Source organism: Grampus griseus (assembly GCF_964374135.1).
Source record: "Grampus griseus genome assembly, chromosome: 11".
In the NCBI taxonomy this organism is placed as follows: Eukaryota; Metazoa; Chordata; class Mammalia; order Artiodactyla; family Delphinidae; genus Grampus; species Grampus griseus.
Genome location: NC_139005.1, coordinates 7,633,665 through 7,655,876, shown reverse-complemented (window position 1 = coordinate 7,655,876; position 22,212 = coordinate 7,633,665). Strand labels below are relative to the sequence as shown.

At 35.9% G+C, this 22,212-nt stretch overlaps 1 protein-coding gene across 2 annotated transcripts; it reads left to right on the top strand.

The window, feature by feature from the left end:
• The first annotated feature begins 1,934 nt into the window (after positions 1 to 1,934).
• Positions 1,935 to 15,167, top strand: LOC309829664 (killer cell lectin-like receptor subfamily F member 1). Of its 2 annotated transcripts, none has more exons than XM_082665765.1 (6): positions 1,935 to 2,070; positions 4,799 to 4,885; positions 6,573 to 6,671; positions 10,848 to 11,017; positions 14,173 to 14,285; positions 14,871 to 15,167. In XM_082665765.1, exons 1-6 carry the CDS (start codon positions 1,998 to 2,000, stop codon positions 14,986 to 14,988), a joined length of 660 nt encoding a protein of 219 aa, XP_082521891.1. In that variant the 5' UTR covers positions 1,935 to 1,997; the 3' UTR covers positions 14,989 to 15,167. The 2 variants fall into 2 exon arrangements, with proteins under 2 accessions (XP_082521891.1, XP_082521892.1); XM_082665766.1 differs by having other exon boundaries at positions 14,173 to 14,294; positions 14,881 to 14,998.
• The last annotated feature ends 7,045 nt before the right edge of the window (positions 15,168 to 22,212 follow it).

The window sequence follows — 22,212 nt, the reverse complement described above, 5'->3', positions numbered from 1 at the left end:
GACAGGGATCATTAATGTTAAATTTGTATATTCCAAGGATTTATTATATAACTTATAATAGGTCCTCCACATACTAGTATTTGTTTTAGTTGTACATGGCTAGATCATCAATATTACTTTTCATAGGATTAGAAGTCTACTTTTTAGTGAAAGGTAATTGCTCTCATTATGGAATGTTATAGTCCAGTAATAACTGATTTGATAATCCAACACATAATTACTAAGTGTCTATTATGTTTCAGGCATAGATTGAATGATGGAAATAGCAAGAATAATAAAACATGATTCTTACCCTCAAAATCTAGAAAGCATTATTGTATTATGGCCTAGGCTTTGGATTCAGTTTGTGATGAGTTCAAATCCTCACTCTGAAAATGGTTACGCAAACCATCTGCATGTAACTTCTCAAAGTCAGTTTTTCATATATAAAATGCAGAACAGGGCTCCCCTGGTGGCGCAGTGGTTGAGAGTCCGCCTGCCGATGCAGGGGACACGGGTTCGTGCCCCGGTCCGGGAGGATCCCACATGCCGTGGAGTGGCTGGGCCCATGAGCCATGGCCGCTGAGCCTGCGTGTCCGGAGCCTGTGCTCCACAACGGGAGAGGCCACAACGGGAGAGGCCACAATGGTGAGAGGCCCGCGCACCACAAAAAAAAAAAAAAAAAAATGCAGAACAACATATAAAGTGTTATAACAGCCCAGAAAAGAGGGAGTGTCAAAGTGGTGTTAGGAGACAGAGGTTGGTGTTCAAGGCTGACCTTCAAGGTCAGAAGCCTTGTGGGGTTAGTCTTTATACTGAGAGACCCCTACATGTCAAGAAGCCAAGATATGTTCTCTAGCTATTTGATGAATGTAGGTTAAATTACTTGGACTGGGGTCTGGGAGAGATGACTACAGTTTAAATAATTGTATGCAGTGCATTTGGGTGGATCTTGAGGCAATCAACCCTATCAGCTAAGGTCTCCTGTCATTTTTCATACCTGCCATTTCTGAGCTCTGAGTGTTATGAGGGTTTCATGGGTAGCTGGGCTATCTCCTCAGTTATTTACCTTTAAATATTCTAGGCTTCACTTTCTTTTGCTTTGTTCCATCAAATATCACATCTCCATCTACTCTCCATTTTCCAGGAATTCACTGAATTTTTTCATCTGTTAGAACCCATTCACTTTTTAAATTGTTTTGAACTTATACATTTTTATTCCTTTAATATAAATTTAGTGGAGTTTTAGAAGAAATGAGAGATTAAAATCTATGCTTAATACATTGCATTCAGTGCTAAATTTCTGTGAACCTCATTTAAAAATGAGATTCATTTTCTTTTATGACAGAACCTTGAATTATTTTGACATAGGGTTATTTCTGTCTCATATAGATTATTTTGCAGTTTGGAAATCCACTGCATAATCTATGCCTCAACTTACTTTGATGTTAATATTATAAAGCATAGATGAGAAGAAATAGCTTTAAGGGTATTTTTAAAGTATTACCTAATTAATTACAGTGCATTTCAAGATGAGGAGTCTATCAATTCTTTCTATTACATTCATATTAAAAACCCTCTTTTTTTCTTGTCCTCCCTTCTAAATTGCTATTCCACTTTGGAGAAAATGCTGGAGGTCAAAGAGCTTCTGCCAGAGAATATTTCTTAGCTAAAAGAGCAAGTGGTTTATAGAGGAAAGTGAGGCAATATCTTCTGTAGTATTACTAAAAGTTAAAATTATTCCAAATGTAGGCAGAAAACTAACTGAAGAGCAAGAAAATACTGCATGGATAGTAGTTTTCTTCCATATCATGCACGTGTTCAAAAATCTATTGCCTTGATTCATAAGGCTGAACACATTGCTCTTATCTTTTATTCACTGGGGAAACCCACCAAACTCTGGAGAGGGGAAGGAAATCATCCATCTCAATTTATCTCACTTACAGGAAGTTTGCAAAAATACGGAACTCCTTCAGCAGACTACTACTTGTGACTTTTCTCTCTTTTTAATATATGCAATGGCTGGAGATATAATCTATGCTGATATCAAACATTCATCTTCAGAACATTCATCTTCACGTCAGAGATCTGGTAAGTTGGATTTAGACCTCTTATTAAAATTAAAGTTTTGTTTTTAATCTCCCTTATTTCTGTCCTGTGTCTGTATTTGTCTTGCCGGAATTAGGAGACTGGATTCAAAGCAAAAGTTACTGAATGCAAGAATAAGAGTGAAAGTTTTTAATGACACCAAGTGTTATAAAGTTAATTGTAACTTTAGTCTTAATATGTAGAACTTTGCTTTTGGTTTTCATAGAAGTTTAGAATTAACGACTATCTGAGTAATAGAATATGTTTGGAACATGAATAGATAGGCACACAGCTAAAGATAAGATTGTAACCTTAAACACAAACCACCTCAGAAATAATAGATTTTCAAATCCAGTGTATTTATACATGAAACCTTAGGGAAATGTCCATGTTGCATTTATATTCTCTTCTCTAGGGTAAGAATTTTTATATTGTAAAGTTTATAAAAATGTTTAAATAACTTAAAGTCTCCTCATGGTGCTTTGTCCTTGTGGAGTGGATCTGATGTTTTGCTTTTCTATTATTTCCCAAGAATGTATTTTTTTCTTCTATATTTATGTGTTTGCAGTTTTCAGGTGGATCTGGTGAGTTGCTTTCTCCAGTTGCAAGAGTCTGTTATTTTCTGTGTTTAAATATTCTCTCTCTTAACTTGTGGAATAGAGGCTTTTCTGCTTTATTTTCTCAATAGACTGGGAGCTTTCATTTTATACGAGTTAACAGAACTTTGTTTGAAAAATAACATGGACTAGAACCTTACTCTTATTCCCCCCATTCCCCCCAAATCTCATATAATTGGTCCATTTTTCCAGAGGTTATTTTAACTCAGTTCAAGCAACAAAACCAGTATTTTTGATTCTACATTCCAGGATTTAATTTCTTCTGTTTGGAAAGAGCATTACTCTTTTCCTGGTTTAAAGATTTTGGGACAACATCTTTAATGCTGTCCAGTCCAATATTCTAATCTTAAAAATGAAGAAATATGAATATATAAAAATTAAATTATCTACCTGCAGTCATGCTTATGACCAGAAGTCAAATATCATATTACTCTTTCACTGCATGTCTCTGTTGTGGATAAACGCAACTTCTGTTCTCATGTGTCATATCATTGAAGAGGGAAAGAACTATTTGATACATTGGATTGTAATGTCCTACAGAGTCCTACACAATTATCCCTGGTCTTTCTCTTCTAACTCGGTAAATTTCACTTATTTTGCTCTGGTTGTTGGCTTTCTCTTGCTCTTTAAAATTACCATATTCTTTTCCATTTCAGAGCCTCGTATGTGTTGAAACACTCTCCCTAATCTCTTAATCTTTGTATACCCAGCACCTCACACGGTACTAATTACATAGCAGGCAATCGATAGATGCTGGGTAGGCGGATGAATAAATGGATGACTAAATAAATGGATTTCATTTGTACTAAACACTTTAAATATTGTAGGTTCATCAGTTCTCCAAGATATAAAACAAAGAGGGCTATCACCATGACACTGAGTGAAATCTCAGTAACAAAGTATGATTCCACTGAGAATATCCCAGGCTAAGATTCAGAAATTCATGCCTTTATAAACTTTACTTCAGGGGCCTAAAAGAATGACCTAGTACCCCTTATATTAGTCCTTTCATGAACTCTGATGCTTTATTCTCCAGCTTTTTAAGTCTGTAACCCCAGTTCTTCACACTAGAAATGTGTGTTGGGATATTATCACATTCTTCTGGTGATGGCCTTGACTGGTATACTTTGCATTGTTTTGCCTAATAAAAGAAAATACATGGATTTCTTTTAGTGCTTTGAGAATTAATAAATTCTCACTAAAGATGCTTTACTTAATAACAATAATAATGTGGACAAAACACTCTATAATAGGATTCCACTAAATAAACACTCAGGTTAATGTCTCGACACTTGGTTTTGTAATTGGTTATACTTCAACATCAGTTATAGTAGTGCACTCTCAGTATATTGTATGTGTGTGTGTATATATCACATATCTAGTGGAATTGATATACTGTAACTATTTGGGATAAGAGCCTATTGGTTTTAACTATCAACCCAAAGCTAAAAATGCCAGTTTCTTTTTATGATTTATTTATCTTTCAAGTACAAGAGATAGAGTAGATAGTGAACCCCGTACTAATTTTGGTAGTCAAGACACCCAAGGTACAGTCTCACTTCTGCTATCAAGTAACTGTGTGACTGTGGACTTGAAATCCCCATTTTTAACATGCGAATGTTGGACAAGATTATCCCTAAAATTACTTTTATTTTAAAATGTATGATTTTATGCAATTACAATTACATGTCACAGGAAATAGGTGTATTGTATAAAGGAGGAGGCATGAAAGAACGGATCAATCCAAATAAGTGAGTGTTGTCAGTAAGCTTATTAGAGACTGGAGAATTTCACAGTCTTATATAAAAACTTAGGGATACAGAGAGTAAATTATAGTTAAGATTAATACTGAGGAATATGTATGGTAAATCAACAAGGAAAAATTTACATCTATTCACAGTTTTCTAGGTCCCCCTTTTCACAAACCAGGGGACCAAATATGCTGTGTGTGTGTGTGTGTGTGTGTGTGTGTGTAAAAGGAAGCTGGATCTACATATTTCAAAGGAAAGTAACTCAAGAGCATAACTGACAAAGTTTATTCAGCCCTTCCCTACCTCTTACTACCTAAGGAATTATTTACTGGGCTTATTAGTGAAATCTATCCAATTTTATAGATTCTCACCACCATGGAATTTTCCTGAAAGTTGAATGTGCAATGATTATCATCCTTCTTGTAATAGTACTTGTGCTGAGCATTTTTGGTAAGTAATTATCAATACCATTTATTTATCCCAAAGTATTTTAGCACCACCTATTGTAATTGCGTTTGCTGTTCAAGTGGTTCCTATACATTATAACTTCACAAAAAGCATGAAATTTGATACACAATTAAAATTAGAGATTTTCCATAGAACTTCAGATTGTGATATAATACATATTATGGATTCATTTCATTGATAAAGAGATTAGATTTATATTTTATGACCAAAATCATAAAGTGCATTTTATGCACAATGCATTTCCCAATGCAGTTGATTGTGAGTTATACACCATCTTCTCTGAAGCTGCGGTCAGTGAAAGCAAATTAAATAATGAAGCATATTTCTGTTTAAGCTTATCCATATTAGTTACTCCTGGACATCATCATCAATCTTGTATTCATGGATGGGAAATTTGTCTAAAATCAATCAATTCAATCAAGTATTTTAAAATTATACTCATATACTGTGGATATAGCTAAACATAGTCCAATTTCATGTGACAATTATTTAAATATTTTATTGCATAAATGCTTGGAGAAAAACTCCCAGATGATATATATATTCTAAGGAATTCAGATTTCCAGATTAAACCAAACTCTAGAACAGACAAAGGCCGTGTCTGCCTATGTTGCCCTTGTGAATGATATTAGTAATTATGAATGTCATTAGTAATTCGAGGTCAGTAGGCAGAGTCATAGAATTCAGAACTGAATGGGGCTCTAGAAATCAGCAAGGTCAAACCTCCAGTTGAGGTGAACAGTCCAAAACCCAGAGTGATAAGTGGTTTGACTAGTTTAATGTAACTAGTCAATGGCTGAATTGGGACTTTAACATTGAGGGGAGGAAGCAAAAATACTTAGCATTAAACATCTCTGCTAGGACTTCCCTGGTGGTCCAGTGGTTAAGACTCCACGCTTCCACTGCAGAGGGCACGGGTTCAATCCCTGGTCAGGGAACTAAGATCCCACCATGCCAGGCAGCGGGGCCAAAACAAAAAACAAGAAACCATCTCTGCTATGTTTCCTTTTGTTATAAGATAATAGATTTGTTATCAAAACAGTTTTTTGTTAGTAAAACAGATTTGTTTGTTACTACAATAGATTTTAAAGATTTAATTGCCTAATACACACTATTGTGACATTATAAATTACCAAAACTAATTTCAGTTAAGTGGCCATCAGAAAGACAGCTGTCTTCTTCATGGTCGAAAAATACTCTGGGCTCACCCTACCCTTCTATGTGTACGATTTACATGCACAATCTCAAAAGGAACAAAATCATGAACTGAAGTCAAAACACATAAAACCCTTTCCATGAATCAAGTGATACCTGATACAGTGAATAAGAACTCACAAAATACAAGCTATCCAAATGAGGCTTATATCCAGAGCTGGTTATTTTGTGTTTATTAAAATAAATATGAAAGCTCCAAAAAAAAAAAAGTGAGTATCCTTCTGGTCCCAGGTCATATTTTTCCAATTCCCCTAAAGTTAGCATTAATAAGGTTAACAAGAATGCTTGCAAAGGAACGTCCAAATCTTGGAAAAAGTAATGTTGTTTTTCCCTCTAAATTTTTAATCATTTAAATTACTATGGAGTTTCCACATTAATGAACTTCAGAGTCTCTAGAACCCAATGAATTTCTGCTTTGTATTTAATACAGAAAATATGTTTCTTCTTTTATTAGTTATCCAGTTCAAATCTGCAAGACATACTAAAGTAAATAATGAATCAAAAGAGAAATACTGTACTGGGCAAAATAAATCTGAAACAAGCACCTCAATAGGTAATGTTATTTTATATTGCCTAATTCCTGAGTAAACAAGTATGGACAGTAGTGTGGATTTTACTTGGGTATATCTGAATAAAGAGGAGATTCCTCCACCCCTACAGAGGGATGGTTTAGATCATTGTTTTTCAGGGACCTATTACAGTCCTTGACAAAAATATTTAAAGATCCAAGACAAATGAGAAAAATAAGCTTATATAATGAGTTGTAAATGAATTTAGAGGTATTATATTGGAATAATTGCATTTTCTTTTTTTAACTTCTTTTGGGACATGTGCAGGCACAGAATGTAATCAAAATATATTCATTCTTAAAATTCATGATCATATCAGGTAGCTTTTTGTCAATTTTTAATGTCATTACATGTAAAAAACTGTAAATGGTAACCTTTATCTTGCTTTCTCATCTGAATGTATTTACCTAATTTTTAAAGTCGAGAAGACACTCAGTCATTTGTCCTTTCTGTTTTCTTTTTCTTTCCAGCTGTTTTCTTTATTATTTTTAATCCGTTAATTTAATTCTATATTGAAAAATGATATACCTTTCTTTTTTTGAACATGCATATATAATTCTATTAGAAAGACTCACCAGTCCATGTTATAGGATACATTCAAATTCTAGGAATTCATTGAAACTTTAAAATAGATTTTGATGTTCCCAAGCCCCCTTGACCACATTCTAAAAACTTTAATTTTTTTTAACTAGTGAGACTATGAGGGCAAATTCTGTGGGACATTATCCCCAGAACAAAAGCGTATTACTGTACTCCTATACCCTTGATACAGGTGGTAACAGTGGTATTTAATAAAGCCTCTAGCTATAAATTCTGTCTAACTTGTTTTCTAATCCTTCTATTGTTACAGATAATCCTATCTATAACAGGCCCTAGAATCCTAGTTTCAATCCAGCAGGAAAGGATACCAACTCTAAATTTGTTTCATCTTAATAAAATAATATGTTGTTGATTTGAGTCCTCTCCCTCTTTTTCTTGATGAGTCTGGCTAATGGTTTATCAATTTTGTTTATCTTCTCAAAGAACCAGCTTTTAGTTTTACTGATCTTCACTATTGTTTTCTTTGTTTCTATTTCATTTATTTCTGCTCTGATCTTTATGATTTCTTTCATTCTACTAACTTTGGTTTTGTTTGTTCTTCTTTCTCTAGTTCCTTTAGGTGTAAGTTTAGATTGTTTATTTGAGATTTTTCTTCTTTCTTGAGAAAGGCTTGTATTGACCTATGGTCAACTAATCTATGACAAAGGAGGCAAGGATATACAATGGAGAAAAGACAGTCTCTTCAATAAGTAGTGCTGGGAAAACTGGACAGCAACAGGTAAAAGAATGAAATTAGAACACTCTCTAACCCCATACACAAAAATAAACTCAAAATGGATTAAAGACCTAAATGTAAGACCGGACACTATAAAACTCTTAGAGGAAAACATATGAAGAACACTCTTTGACATAAATCACAGCAAGATCTTTTTTGATCCACCTCCTAGAGTAATGGAAATAAAAACAAAAATAAACAAATGGGATCTAATGAAACTTCAAAGCTTTTGCAAAGCAAACTACAAACAAGACAAAAAGACAACCCTCAGACTGGGAGAAAATATTTGCAAATGAATCAAAGGACAAAGGATCAATCTCCAAAATATATAAACAGCTCATGCTGCTCAATATTAAAAAACAAACAACCCAATCAAAAAATGGGCAGAAGACCTAAATAGACGTTTCTCCAAAGAAGACATACAGATGGCCAAGAGGCACATGAAAAGCTGCTCAACATCACCAATTATTAGAGAAATGCAAATCAAAACTACAATGAGATATCATCTCACACCAGTTAGAATGGGCATCATCAGACAATCTACAAACAACAAATGCTGGAGAGGGTGTCGAGAAAAGGGAACCCTCCTGCACCGTTGGTGGGAATGTAAATTGTTACAGCCACTATGAAGAACAGTATGGAGGTTCTTAAAAAACAAAAAATAGAATTACCATATGACCCAGTAATCCTACTATTGGGCATATACCCAGAGAAAACCATAATTCAAAAAGACACAGGCAGCCCAATGTTCATTGCAGCACTATTTACAATAGCCAGGTCATGGAAGCAACCTAAATGCCCATCGACAGAGGAATGGATAAAGAAGACATGGTACATATATATAATGGAATATTACTCAGCCATAAAAAGGAATGAAATTGGGTCATTTGTAGAGACTTGGATAGATCTAGAGACTGTCATACAGAGTGAAGTAAGTCAGAAAGAGAAAAACAAATATCTTATATCAATGCACATATGTGGAACCTAGAAAAATGGTACAGATGAACCAGTTTGCAGGGCAGAAATGGACACAGAGATGTAGAGAACAAACGTATGGACATCAAGGGGGGAAAGTGGCCAGGGGGGTGGTGGTGGGATAAATTGGGAGATTGGGATTGACATATATACACTAATATGTATAAAATCGTTAACTAATAAGAACCTGCTATATAAAAAAATAAATGAAATTCAAAAAATAAATAAAATAATAGAATAAACTTAAAATATGTAAAGTAAAACTTAATAGAACTAGTCAGCCATCATTCCTAATTCTTTGTCTACCTTCTCTGTATTTTATTTCTAGGACTTAAATTAGATGTTCGATAGGCCTTTGCTTTCTATCTTCCATTTCACTTAACCTCTCATTTTTGTCCTCATGATTGTCAATTTGTGCTGAATTCTTGGCAATGTTTTCAGATATACCTTGTGGTTCACAAATTCTCTCTGTTCCTGTTTCTAAGCTGTAGGCTCATTCACTGAGTCTAATTTCAATGATTATAGTTTTCAAACCTAAGGACTTAGTTTCAAACCCTCCAGTTAGCTTGTGATAGTCTCCTGTTATCTGATCATTTTGTAATTTATTCTTTTATTTCTTAAAATAATGTAAACATTATTGTTTATGATACATATAATTATTTAAATATCTAAAGTCCTCAGTGACCAAATCTCTTGTTTGTATTTCCTGCTAAAAAATGTTGGCTTGTTTTTTAAAGTATTTGATTTTTTAAAATTTGACTGATCCTGATACATTTCTCCAAAAAGTGTTGATTTTTCTTGGTATGGTTTGATTCATTTAAATTTCTATTTTGGGGGCAGCAGTTTAAATCTCAAGTCAGTTTTTTTTTCTTTTTTTCTTTTTAATTTTTATCTGTAATCTAGCTTCCACATTCATCAGCCAGGGACTTAGAAAATTTTTATACACAGCAGTTGATGCACACCTTTTGTTTATTTCTTTTATGGAATTTACTCTTTATTTTCAACATCTGTAGTTGCCCCCAATTCTGTTCTTTGGTTATTCAGACTAGAGAGACTTCAAATTGTCTACCAAAATTTTGCTCATTCTACATGGCACCAACATTGGTCTGTCTTAGGCTAAAAGTTGTAAAAACAGGAAATTTCTAAATTGTCATACCTTATTTCAAGTGTCAGCTACTCTCCAAAATCTGCCTGCTTTTTTTACTCTTCAATGGCTTCAAGTCATTGTGTGTATGTATATGTGTGTTTTTAAAGAATATTTATTTTAGGGGACAATAAATTATTGGTATGTGTAGGATACCTATGTGTCATCATCTAAATCTACTGGCAAATATTATAAATTAGATCTATTTGTTACCAGCACATTTTTGGATGCCAAGATCCACTTGTACATGGGTAGATCATGAGTTTGGGGGGACATCTATTACACAATTTTTTTCCCAAGAAAAATTCTTCCAGTGTGATATATAATTCTCAAAAGGTCTGGTTCATTGGCAGAACACTAATTAAATTCTCTAATTTCTACTTTTCCTCCAAATTTTTATCTCCCTGAGGCTTGGATGTCCATTGCTTTATCCTAGTGTCTGTGCATTGCCTAGCTGATAGAAAGCATAATATATTTTTAAGAGAATTAAACTAAATGGAGAAAGAAAAAAGAAACAAGAAAGAGAGAAAGAAACAATATACACATATTGCAATTCTGTTAATCTTTATTTTTTTTTCAAAATCCACCTGGAGGAAAGTACTTACTTTTGTCAAAGAAAGCTTAGGCCATAATTTAACACATTTTGAGAATCTTTAATTAGTATACACACAGAATTAGGGATACAGTCGCAAGTTCCTTTTAATTACTTATCCTTTTTCCTTCCAGGTTATTTCAACTCTTCTACTGCTAGTAAATCATGCCCCTCTGAAGACTGGAAGCTACATGGGGGGAAATGTTACTGGGTTGCTAAAAGTGAGAAATCTTGGAATGAAAGTAAAAATGACTGTGTCATGAAAAATTCACATCTCATGGTGATCCAAGACTTCATTGATATGGTGAGATATAAAATTTGGAGATTATAGCATCCTTCACAACTGCAATACCTTCTTTGTGTTACAAATTTGAAAAATTCTGTGAAATAAATTTTTTAAACCTCATTGCTATTAACTACACAATTATTGGTTGAATGAATCATTGAACTATATTATTATCTCATGCTTTTTTTTGGCTAGGTATAAGAGGAATTCATTTGGTATTATATACCTAAGTTCTTCTCTACAAGGGACCCCACTTCTTAACAGATTTCATTTTAAATGTATGACATAAAATATCTATCTCATCTCCCATGTTTAACCCATTGCTCACAAAGGTTATAATCAGATTGCATGACAGCTGAAATTAAAGATGATGTTGGGGGAAAGGAAATACAGCATAGTCCTTCTCATTAGGTTTGCTCTTTGTTGAAGAAAACAAGTATTTTTCTAGCTCTGGCTTAATTTAGATTGAAATTTTGCTACAAGAAGGTTGGACACTAAACCTTCTAAATAAGGCCAGTATTGATTTTATTTTTATAAATTTATTTTTTATTTTCTGGCTGCGTCGGGTCTTCATTGCTGTGCGTGGGCTTTCTCTAGTTGCGGGGAGCAGGGGCTGCTCTTCCTTGCGACGCACGGGCCTCTCATTGCGGTGGCTTCTCTTGCTGCAGAGCATGGGCTCTAGCCCTTAAAGCCCATTATGGTGATCAATTATATACGTGAATGCAACAAGGCAAACACTGATAGAACTGAAAGGGGAAATGGATAAATCCCCAATTATAGTTGGCGATGTCAACACTCTTCTCTGAGTAACTGACAAAACAAGTAGATAATAAATAAATAAATGAATCTGAACAACACTATCAACCAATTACACCTAACGGATTTTACAGAATACTATCCAACAACAGCAGAATACACATTTTTTTCCAAGGAACTTTCATGAAGACAGATCATATTTTGGGACCTAAAAATTTACAAATAACAGATATCACACAGGGTATGTCTCAGACCATAACAAAATTAAAGTGCAAATTAGAAACAGAAAGATGTTTGGAAATATCCCACACATTTGAAAGTTAAACCTCCCACTTCTAGATAATGTATGGGTCAAAGAGGAAGCATCAGGGCAAATTTTTTTAAAGCATATTTTGAGTTGAATGAAAATAACACTATAATGTCAAAATACATGGGTTTCAATTTAAGCAGTTTAGAGGGAAATTTATAGCATCAAATGCTTATATTTGAAAAGAAGATAATGTAGAATCATTACTCTAAGCTTCTACTTAAAAAAAAACCTATGAAAAGAGCAAACTAACCCAAAGAAAGCAAGAGAATGGAAGACTTACACTACTCAATTTCAAGTCTTACTATAAACCTAAATTAATAAATATGGTATAGTATTGGCAAAGAAGAGAGTTATAGATCAACAAAACTGAATAGAGAGGCCAGAAATAGACTCACACAAATATAGTCAACTGATTTCTTTTGACCGTAGTGCAAAGATAATTCAGTGGAGAAACACCTCTTTTATATGCCTAATGACTATTTTCCAACAAACAGCTTTGTCATTTAGCATATGAGTTAAGCTGCATGTGACAGAGTTCCAGAATTGCTGTAGCTGAAACAAATGGATGTTTGCTTTATTCATTGAATCTAAGACACTTTCAATGATAAGATGTATCATTAGTACCCTTAAAAGAAATAGTGCAATTAAAAAGCAAAAACGAAGCTGCCAATGAAACTACCATAAGCCATTAGATTGTTCAATGTTTCCAAAGTCAAAGTGTTAAAATAGGGGAAAGATCTATCTTAGAATATACGTAATAAGTTATGTCACTCACATTGTAGTCTAAACTGCTATGAGATTTCTGCTCCCATCAGTAGGGTGCTGTGTCTACTTGTTTCTGATTGGTTCACCACTAGAACCAATCACAGTTCACAGTCTAGCCATCAGGGAGAAGAAAATGATGAATAGAAGGATATGAACTTACTCTTTAAATGCTGAATTAGAATTTCAGTATTTTTTGATTCTATCCCATTAGTCAGAAATTAGGTCAGTCACATTGTCACACTTAGCCAAAAGGGAGGCTGGGAAATGTCACCTTTATTATGGCTGGCCATATACTTTGGCTCAGGGGTTATGTCACTGTACAAAAAGAGATATTAAAAACCTATGGGGCTTCCCTGGTGGCACAGTGGTTGAGAGTCTGCCTGCCGATGCAGGGGACACAGGTTCGTGCCCCGGTCCGGGAAGATCCCACATGCTGCGGAGTGGCTGGGCCCGTGAGCCATGGCCGCTGAGCCTGCGCGTCCGGAGCCTGTGCTCCGCAACGGGAGAGGCCACAACCGTGAGAGGCCCGTGTACCGCAAAAAAAACCCCACAAAAAACAAAAACAACCTATGAACAGGGCCTTCCCTGGCAGTCCAGTGGTTAAGACTTTGCCTTCCAATGCAGGGGGTGTGGGTTCGATCCCTGGTCGGGAGCTAAGATCTTACATGCCTCCTGGCCAAAAAACCAAAGCACGAAACAGAAGCAATATTGTAACAAATTCAATAAAGACTTTAAAATGGTCCACACCAAAAAAATCTTTAAAAAAACCAAAAACAAACAAAAAAACCTATGAACAGTATGTGTCCCATCAGCTCAGAGATTGCTTTCTTTCTGTAACTTTCCCTGTGTATTCTCTTGCTTCTAGATATTATTTCATACTTGTATTTAGTAGTAATCATTAACATTTATGCAAGGAGCATTTATTATGTGCCAGGAAGTGTTTAATAATATTATTATTTATTAACAAATCAATAATAGCTCTTTGAGATAGTACTATTATAATCTGAATTTTAGTGATTGGAAAAATACAGAAGTAAAAAGATTGAATAACTGTGCAAAGATGTGTAGTAGTAAATAGTAGTGCTAGGACTCAAATCAGGGAGCTGGACTCCACAGCTTTGATATCTACTAACATTGTACGTAATTGTTGTTTAGCAGTCATCCCATTGAGTTGCAGTAAAATTTCCCTCCACTGTGATCTATTTGAAAGCATGGAGCATGTCTAACCTGTTCATTCCCAGCTTCTAGTGCAGTGCCAAGCACATAGAAGGTGCACTTGCGCTATTTTTCTTGCATCTGTCAGAATCACTTTGTTTCATGTACCATTTCCTATTCTCTTTAGAGTTTCCTATGGCGGAACCTACAGGCTTCAGCCTCTTATTGGGTTGGTTTGAGGATCCCTCCTGGAGAGGAATTATGGACCTGGGTGGACAATAGCACTTTTGACCCCCAGCTGTAAGTTTTGTTGCATTTTTTGTGGTTTTAATCCCATATTGTATGTGACAAGATAGAGACGTTTGACATTGTTGGCCCTGAACTGATAGAACGGGTATAAATTTCCTACACTCTGATAAATATTTCTATAAAATGGTTCACACAGAAAGTTGAGAAAGAAAAGAAATCTCCCTCCAGCCACTTAGAAGATTTATGTGAGAAACAGGATTTGCCCCACTGCCTGATTTTGTCTTTTTATCTAAAAGGTAAATTAGCAAGTATAAACTCTCTTATGAGTGCACAGGTTTAGTTTACGAAACATAACTTCCTGCTTATTTCTTACAGTGATCAATTTTCAAATGATAAAAAAGTCAGAGGTAATATTTTAGCTATCTCTAATGAACTATGAACTTCTCTGGAGAGAGGTTTTGAGAAATAAAGCTAAAAGTGGGAAGAATTGCTCTACCCATCATACTGTTGTGTATTTAAATTGTTTGAATGATTATGTTTTCACCAAAAAATTAAAAAATATTTCCTTTTAAGTCTCTTGACATATGCATATATTCATGGCTGACGTAAAGGTAACCATTTGCTTTCTTTCTATAGGTTTTCAAAGAAAAAAAAAAAGCCACGGACCAGGAGTATGAAATGTGTCCTGATATCTTATACCGAGATAACTGAAGAAAGTTGTGAGAAACATCATCAGTGGATTTGTCAACTGTAATCCACTCGGCAGAAAATTGGTCTCCATTTGTCTGACTGAGAGACACCACATGAAGCTTGAGCTCAGATCATAAGAAAGTTCAGAGGGTTGCATGTGTCCTAGAGGGCTGTGTGTGTGTGTGTGTGTGTGTGTCCATTTATGATTCATGTGGGTATAGTAATATTTCTCAGAAGTGTGGAAAGGGCAATAAAGAAAATGTTTTAGAAAATGAGTAGTTATGATGAATAGATTTTTACATGTGAATGATCAATGTAGTTATTCAATCATCCGTCTTGTTTTGCCAGTATTTTGGGAACTTCAGTCTTTATCTTTTCTGCATCTTCCCTCTATGATATCCTTAGCTAATCACCTACATTCTCATGATTTCAACTACCACATACAATGCAATGCCTATCAATGTTATATCTCTAGTCCAGATCATTCCCTGATCACTAGACCTGTATACCGTCCTGCCTGTTTAACGTAGCAAATCTACAATCTCAAAGGTACTCCGAACTCAACATATAAAAATAATTCATTAAATTTCATCATAAAAGGAACCATCTTCCAGCACTCCATATCTCAATAAAGGACATGCCATACAAGACAATTATGCCATCTATAAACCAGCTGTGGTCTTGTTATAACCCTCTCTTTCACACACAGCTCTAGGCTGCTATCCCCTTTCCATCTCATATCACCAAGTTTTACTTTTTTTTTTTATTAAATCTCTCTCAAACTTGTCCTCCTCTCTCCATCACCCCTTTCACGATCTTAATACAAAGGTACTAAAATATTAAATAACTGCAATAACAACATCTTCCTGTTTTACTTTTCTTCCATTTCAATCATTCCCTGCTTTGAATTCTGTGATGTTTTTAAAAATATATACTGACAATGCAATCTTCCCTTTAAAAAATACCTCAATATCTTCCTTATAATAATACCAAATTCCATAACATAGCCTAGAAATCCCTATCAGGTTTAACCTTTCCTTACTTATTCTGTCTCTTCCTACACCAAACACCCAAACTCTCAGGACCACAACTCCATTAAACTAATTTCTGGAACTCATGCTGTATTTCACCACATTGCCTTCACAGAAGTTGTTCTCTAGACCTGAAATTCTCCTTCTTCTCTTCTCCATCAGGTTACCTCCCAAATATTCTCTATATCTCTGCTCAGTTTTTAAGAGCTTTTCCTTGAGCTCCATGACAAGGTCAAATATTCTGACATTATATTCCCCTCCCCAGTACTTACCACATTTTAGGTCTTACCTATACAAGTCTTTTGAGTGAATATTTGATTAATGTCCTCTGCCCTCACTTGACTGTAAATCACATAAAGACCCAATATCTGTTTTTATATTTTTAGTGCCTTTTAAATTACCTACTACATAATAACTACTCAAAAAATACTTATTATATTAAGTTTTCTCTAAGAGATCACAGAAGTAAAATGCTGATACGTGGCTAGGGAGATGGGGTGCAAAAGAAAAAGACTCAGCTGATGGAGGTCTAATTGTTAGGTCATTAAAAGTCAACTGAAGGGGGCTTCCCTGGTGGCACAGTGGTTGAGAGTCCGCCTGAACATGCCCGATGCAGGGGACACGGGTTCGTGCCCCGGTCCGGGAAGATCCCACATGCCGCGGAGCGGCTGGGCCCGTGAGCCATGGCCGCTGAGCCTGCACGTCCAGAGCCTGTGCTCCGCAACGGGAGAGGCCACAATAGTGAGAGGCCTGCGTACCACAAAAAAAAAGGAAAAAATATCAAAAATATAATATGAAAAAATTTACTTGCTTGAAAATAGTCTGGATCATATTTAAAGATCACAATAATAATTACAAAATAATTTTAACTGAGTGATAATGTATATCAAAACTTGGAGGTCAAATCTAAAGTTGTGCTTATAGGAAAATATATATCATATATATATATGCATATATATATATATAAAAATATATATGCTTATAGGAAATGCATATGATCCAGCAATCCCACTCCTGGGCATATACCCAGAGAAAACCATAATTCAAAAAAATACATGCACCCAAATGTTCATTGCAGCACTATTTACAATAGCCAGGTCATGGAAGCAACCTAAATGTCCATCGACAGACGAATGGATAAAGAAGATGTGGTACATATATACAATGGAATATTAGCCATAAGAAGGAACGAAATTGGGTCAGTTGTAGAGACGTGGATGGATCTAGGGACTGTCATATAGAGTGAAGTAAGTCAGAAAGAGAAAAACAAATATCGTATATTAACACATATATGTGGAACCTAGAAAAATGGTACAGATGAACCAGTTTGCAGGGCAGAAAATGAGACACAGAAGTAGAGAACAAACGTATGGACACTAAGGGGGGAAAGTGGCGGGGGATGGGGGTGGGGGTGTGATGAATTGGGCAATTGGGATTGACATGTATACACTGATGTATAAAATGGATAACTAATAAGAACCTGCTGTATAAAAAAATAAATTAAATTAAATTTAAAAATTAAAAAAATAAGAAATGCATATTCTGAACATACTGAATATCAATGATCTGAACATTTGTACAAAAATATAAAAAGCAGCAAATTATATCCAAGATAAAGGAGAAAGAAATTACCAAATTAAGAGCAAAAATAATAAATTGAACATGAAATAGAGATATGAAATACAGTTGCATTTTTTAAAGCCAATTAAATTGTTAAAGCTACTTTTAGATTGATAAAGATAAAAAGATGGAAACACATATAAGCAATCTCAAAAATAAAAAGGGTACATTTCAGCAGATTTTGTCCATGTTAAAAAGATAAAAGGATAATATAAACACTGTTATGACAATAAACTTGAAAATTTAGTTAGAACATTTTCTAGAAAAATAAACACAACTTACAAAACTTCATACAAGAAGAAACTTAAATTTTGTTTTCTTAACTATAATAAAATTGGATCTATAAATTATAACTTTCTACAAAATTCCAGGCCCTGGAAAACAAAAAAAAGTAAAGCAAATCTTCCACAATCTCTTTCAGAGATTATTTGAGAAGCAAAATATCCCAAATTGTTTTATACATCAAAAAAATTGTGACACTCAACCCCAAAGGATATAAATAAAGAAAAGAAATAAAGGTCAACCTCAGTCATAGATTAAAAAATCCCAACTAATTTATTAATATATAAAAAGATTACTATAAACAATCAAATATGATTTATTCAAAGACCCTATGTCACCCTCTAGTGGCAGCCTGAAAGGATACATGGGGCCCCATGGCCAGGACCTCATGATTCATGGGGCCTGATTGCTATGAGGTCTGATTGCTATGAGGTATGGGTTTTACTTGTTCCCAATTGGTGGCCCTGTGTAAGCAGCAGAAGGGATCCGTGAGCCACTCATTAGACAGCAGACATTCCTCTTGTGGTGAAAAAGGGTCACCTGAATTCTCAATGAAGAGAGTTGAATTAGCCAGGGTACCACCAGAGGAACAAAACTAGTAGGATAGATATAGATGATAGATAGATAGCTATACAGAAACAGAGAAATTTATTGCAAGAAATTTGCTTATGCACTGTGGGAGCTAAAAATAGACAGATGATAGATAATTTAAGATATAGATAGATGATAGATAGATAGATAGATAGACAGATGATAGATAGATAGATTGCAAAGAATTAGGTTACACAGTTATGGCGGCCGGCTAGGCAAATCTAAAATTTATAACCAGACAATTGGAAGGACAGGCTGAAAACTCTCCAGCAGGAGTTGATGCTTCAGTCCACAGAAGGAATTTCTTCTTCCTCAGGAAACTTCAGTTCCGTTTTTAAGGCCTTTCAACTGACTGGATCAGGCTCACCCAGGTTACCTCTGGATAATATTCTTAGCTTAAAGCCTGTTTATTATAGATGATAATGAGATATACAAAATACCTTCACAGCAGCACCAGGATTAATGTTTGTTGAATGACGGAGTGCTATACCTTAGCCATGGCCAAGCTGACACACAAAACTTACCATCACATCCCATGCTTTGTCGATTTGGCACCCATATTTAATCTTCTTAAACCATACTTCATCTCCAAATAAAGACAATAACAAAGTTATGCTTCTGCCTAATATGATACAACTATCTTGCCTACAACTAAAAACATGTTAAGCTTTCCACAGAAGAGGATGCAAAGTCCTTGGGCAATGTTCAGTCTTCTCCTTGACAATCATGGAATTTAAATACTGAGATTAAAGTTAACTACTATAAATACATCTTATTTCACATAGGATATGAAGCTAAGGGAGGAAAACAACAAATATTATGTGTAAATATACATACATTCACATATTCATAGCAAAATAATGCAGAAATACTTATAACAATTACAGTCTTCATTCTGCAACCGGTCACATGATCATAGTTGGTATTTACAACTACCTTCTTCCACTATGCATTCCATATTCCCTTGGCCCTCAGCAAGCACCCCAGCTGGTTGTAATTCTTCGCCTGGTAGAGTGATTGAAACATTCATTCCACAAATTCTGCTTGAATTGAGCTGTTGTAATTTTCCTTGAGTTTAATCACAGGATATGGTAGTACTAAGAGATGTTCTAAGGAATTTCCCGTATCCCAGACATACTTTTCCTTTCCTCTAATGTGTTGTAGCAGTCCAATTTTTCCTCAGAATCTGAATCAATTAACCCAGTCAGGATGGTAACTCCCTTTTTCACTCATTGATTCAGAGGCACAAGAAACCCAAACTGCTTGGGTGGCAGTATTCACTTCCAGTTTAATGGAATCACTGCTGTGGTCCTGATGGAAACATTCCTCCTTTTGGAACTAAGACCTATAGACAAGTAAAGCATACTAAGGTCACAGGGATAGGAAGCAAAAGTTTTCCAGTGAATCGATAGAGGTAATAGCGCGGTGCCACTCTCATTTCCACTCCTTGATTCCTGGGTTCTTGAATCCTGGCTATGGGAAAAACAGAATGATATCTTGTATTCTGATTTAAAACATACACTGCCTCCAAAACTGGTTGTAGGAGGGTCAAGATGCATCAACTTCTTCACCTTAGACGGGTTAACCTGACATGCCCTTCACTACTAGACTCCTAGAAATTTCACTAAGGTCAAAGGCCCCTGAATTTTTGTTGGATTTATTTCCCACCCTCTGACATGCAAATTACCAATATGTCTAGATTAGCTGAGACTTCTTGGTCACTAGGTCCAATCAGCAAAACATCATCATTAAAATGGACTGGTGTGATATCTTGTAGAACAGAAAGGTGATCAAGATTTCTGCAGACTAAATTATAAGTCTGGAGAGGCGATATATCCCTGAGGTAGGACAGTGAAGATGTATTGCTGGCCTTGCCAGCCGAAAGCAAACTTTTGTGTTTATTGTTTTTATTGGAACCCATCTGAACATCAGGTATACCTGGTGTCGGTTAGCAAAAACCATTTGTACAATTGATATTGATGGTGCCAAAACCAAAACAGTGACTGGACGTGATGGGGAAAGACGTTGGGAACAAAAACCTGATTTTGGAGAGGAAAATGAAAGCCAGTCAGATTCAGTGAGGATGCAAAACCTGATACAACAAAATCCTTGCACAAAATATAAATTTATTATGAATACCTGGAAGGATAATCTGAGAAAGGAAAAGATAAAAGGAGGCCAACACGGGGCTTTCCTGGTGGCGCAGTGGTTGAGAGTCCGCCTGCCGATGCAGGGGACACGGGTTCGTGCCCCGGTCCGGGAAGATCCCACATGCCGCGGAGTGGCTGGGCCCGTGAGCCATGGCCGCTGAGCCTGCGCGTCCAGAGCCTGTGCTCTGCAACAGGAAAGGCCACAACAGTGAGAGGCCCACGTACTGCAAAAAACAAAACAAAACAAAACAAAGCCTGATACAACAAAATCCTTGTACAAAATATAAATTTATTGTGAATACCTGGAAGGATAATCTGACAAAGGAAAAGATAAAAGGAGGCCAACACAAAGGAGGCAGGAGGAGGGGGAGAGGAAAAGAGAGAAGACAAAGGTGAAATGAGAGGAAGAAGAAAATACAGCTGAGCACAGCAGAGGTGCAAAGCTTACCTGCCCAAATGGCATTAAAATCTTGCTATGTAATCTCAACTTCTGGTAGTCTTTACTAACAAACAGGTATTGAGAAAAAAGCATTTACCAGGTCAGTAGGTGCATATCAGGTACCAGGGGATGTGTTAATTTCCTCAAGCAATGAAATCACATCTGGAATAGCAGCTGCAATAAGAGTCACCACCTGGTTAAGTTTACAATAATTGACTGTCATTCTTCAAGATTCATTTTTTCTGCACAGGACAAATAGGTGCGTTGAATGAGGGTTTGTTGGAAATCACCACCCCTGTTTCTTTCAGTCCTTTATGGTGGCAGTAGTCTCTGTGTTCCCTCCAGTAATGTGGTTGACTATTTTCCTTGAAAGAGGCAGTTCTAAGTGGCTTCCACTTGGTTTTTCCTACCATAACAACTCTTACCCCACAGGTCATTGAATCAATGTGGGGATTCTTCCAGTTGTCCAGTAGGTCTATTCCAATTTTACATTCCAGATTCTGGAGAAAAACCACATGATGGGTTCTGGGACCCACTGGACTCACTGTGAGGTGGATCTAAGCCTCAACTTCATTGATCATCTGATCTCCTTATATTGACCTACTCTGATTAGTGTAATACAGTGATGTCTTTGGTCTCCTGAAATTAATGTCAGGTCAGAGTCAGTGCCCATAACTCCCCCAAAGTCTGATTCTTTTCGCAATGCACAGTCACCCAGGTAAATTGTCATAGATCTCTTTGGGGAAACGTGGGGAAAAGATTAACTATAAAAAGTTTGTCAGTTTAGCAGGGCCCTTCCTCAAGGGACTTGCCCCCCAACCCTTAATTAAGGAGGTTCTGGCTCTGTAAACTGACTCATGTCTAGGAATTGATTGAGGGGACAGTGGTCTGTTGATTCAAGTTAGCCCCCTGTTCACTCACCTCAGGACTCTTCTGCTTAAGGGAGGCCATTACAGTTTCTTCAGGCAAAACAAAGTTAACCTCCTCACACAGGGGTCACGGGGATACTTCTAATGGCAAAAAGGACTCGATAGAATTTAGTTTCATATCCCTAGTTTGATTGGAATCTTCCCCTATGTCCCCATTCTAGTTTTCAAGATCTCGTTCTTTCCTAATCAGTGCCCTCATTTTAACAGAAGATGTCTGCAATGTTGAAAGCGCAGAACAACCCTATC

Excerpts from the sequence above, each read along its gene's own strand:
- LOC309829664 (XM_082665765.1), top strand. The coding sequence starts at position 1,998 with ATGGCTGGAGATATAATCTATGCTGATATCAAACATTCATCTTCAGAA. Across the intron at positions 6,672-10,847 it reads TGAAACAAGCACCTCAATAG|GTTATTTCAACTCTTCTACT; the intron begins GTAATGTTATTT and ends TTTTCCTTCCAG. Across the intron at positions 11,018-14,172 it reads TCCAAGACTTCATTGATATG|AGTTTCCTATGGCGGAACCT; the intron begins GTGAGATATAAA and ends TATTCTCTTTAG.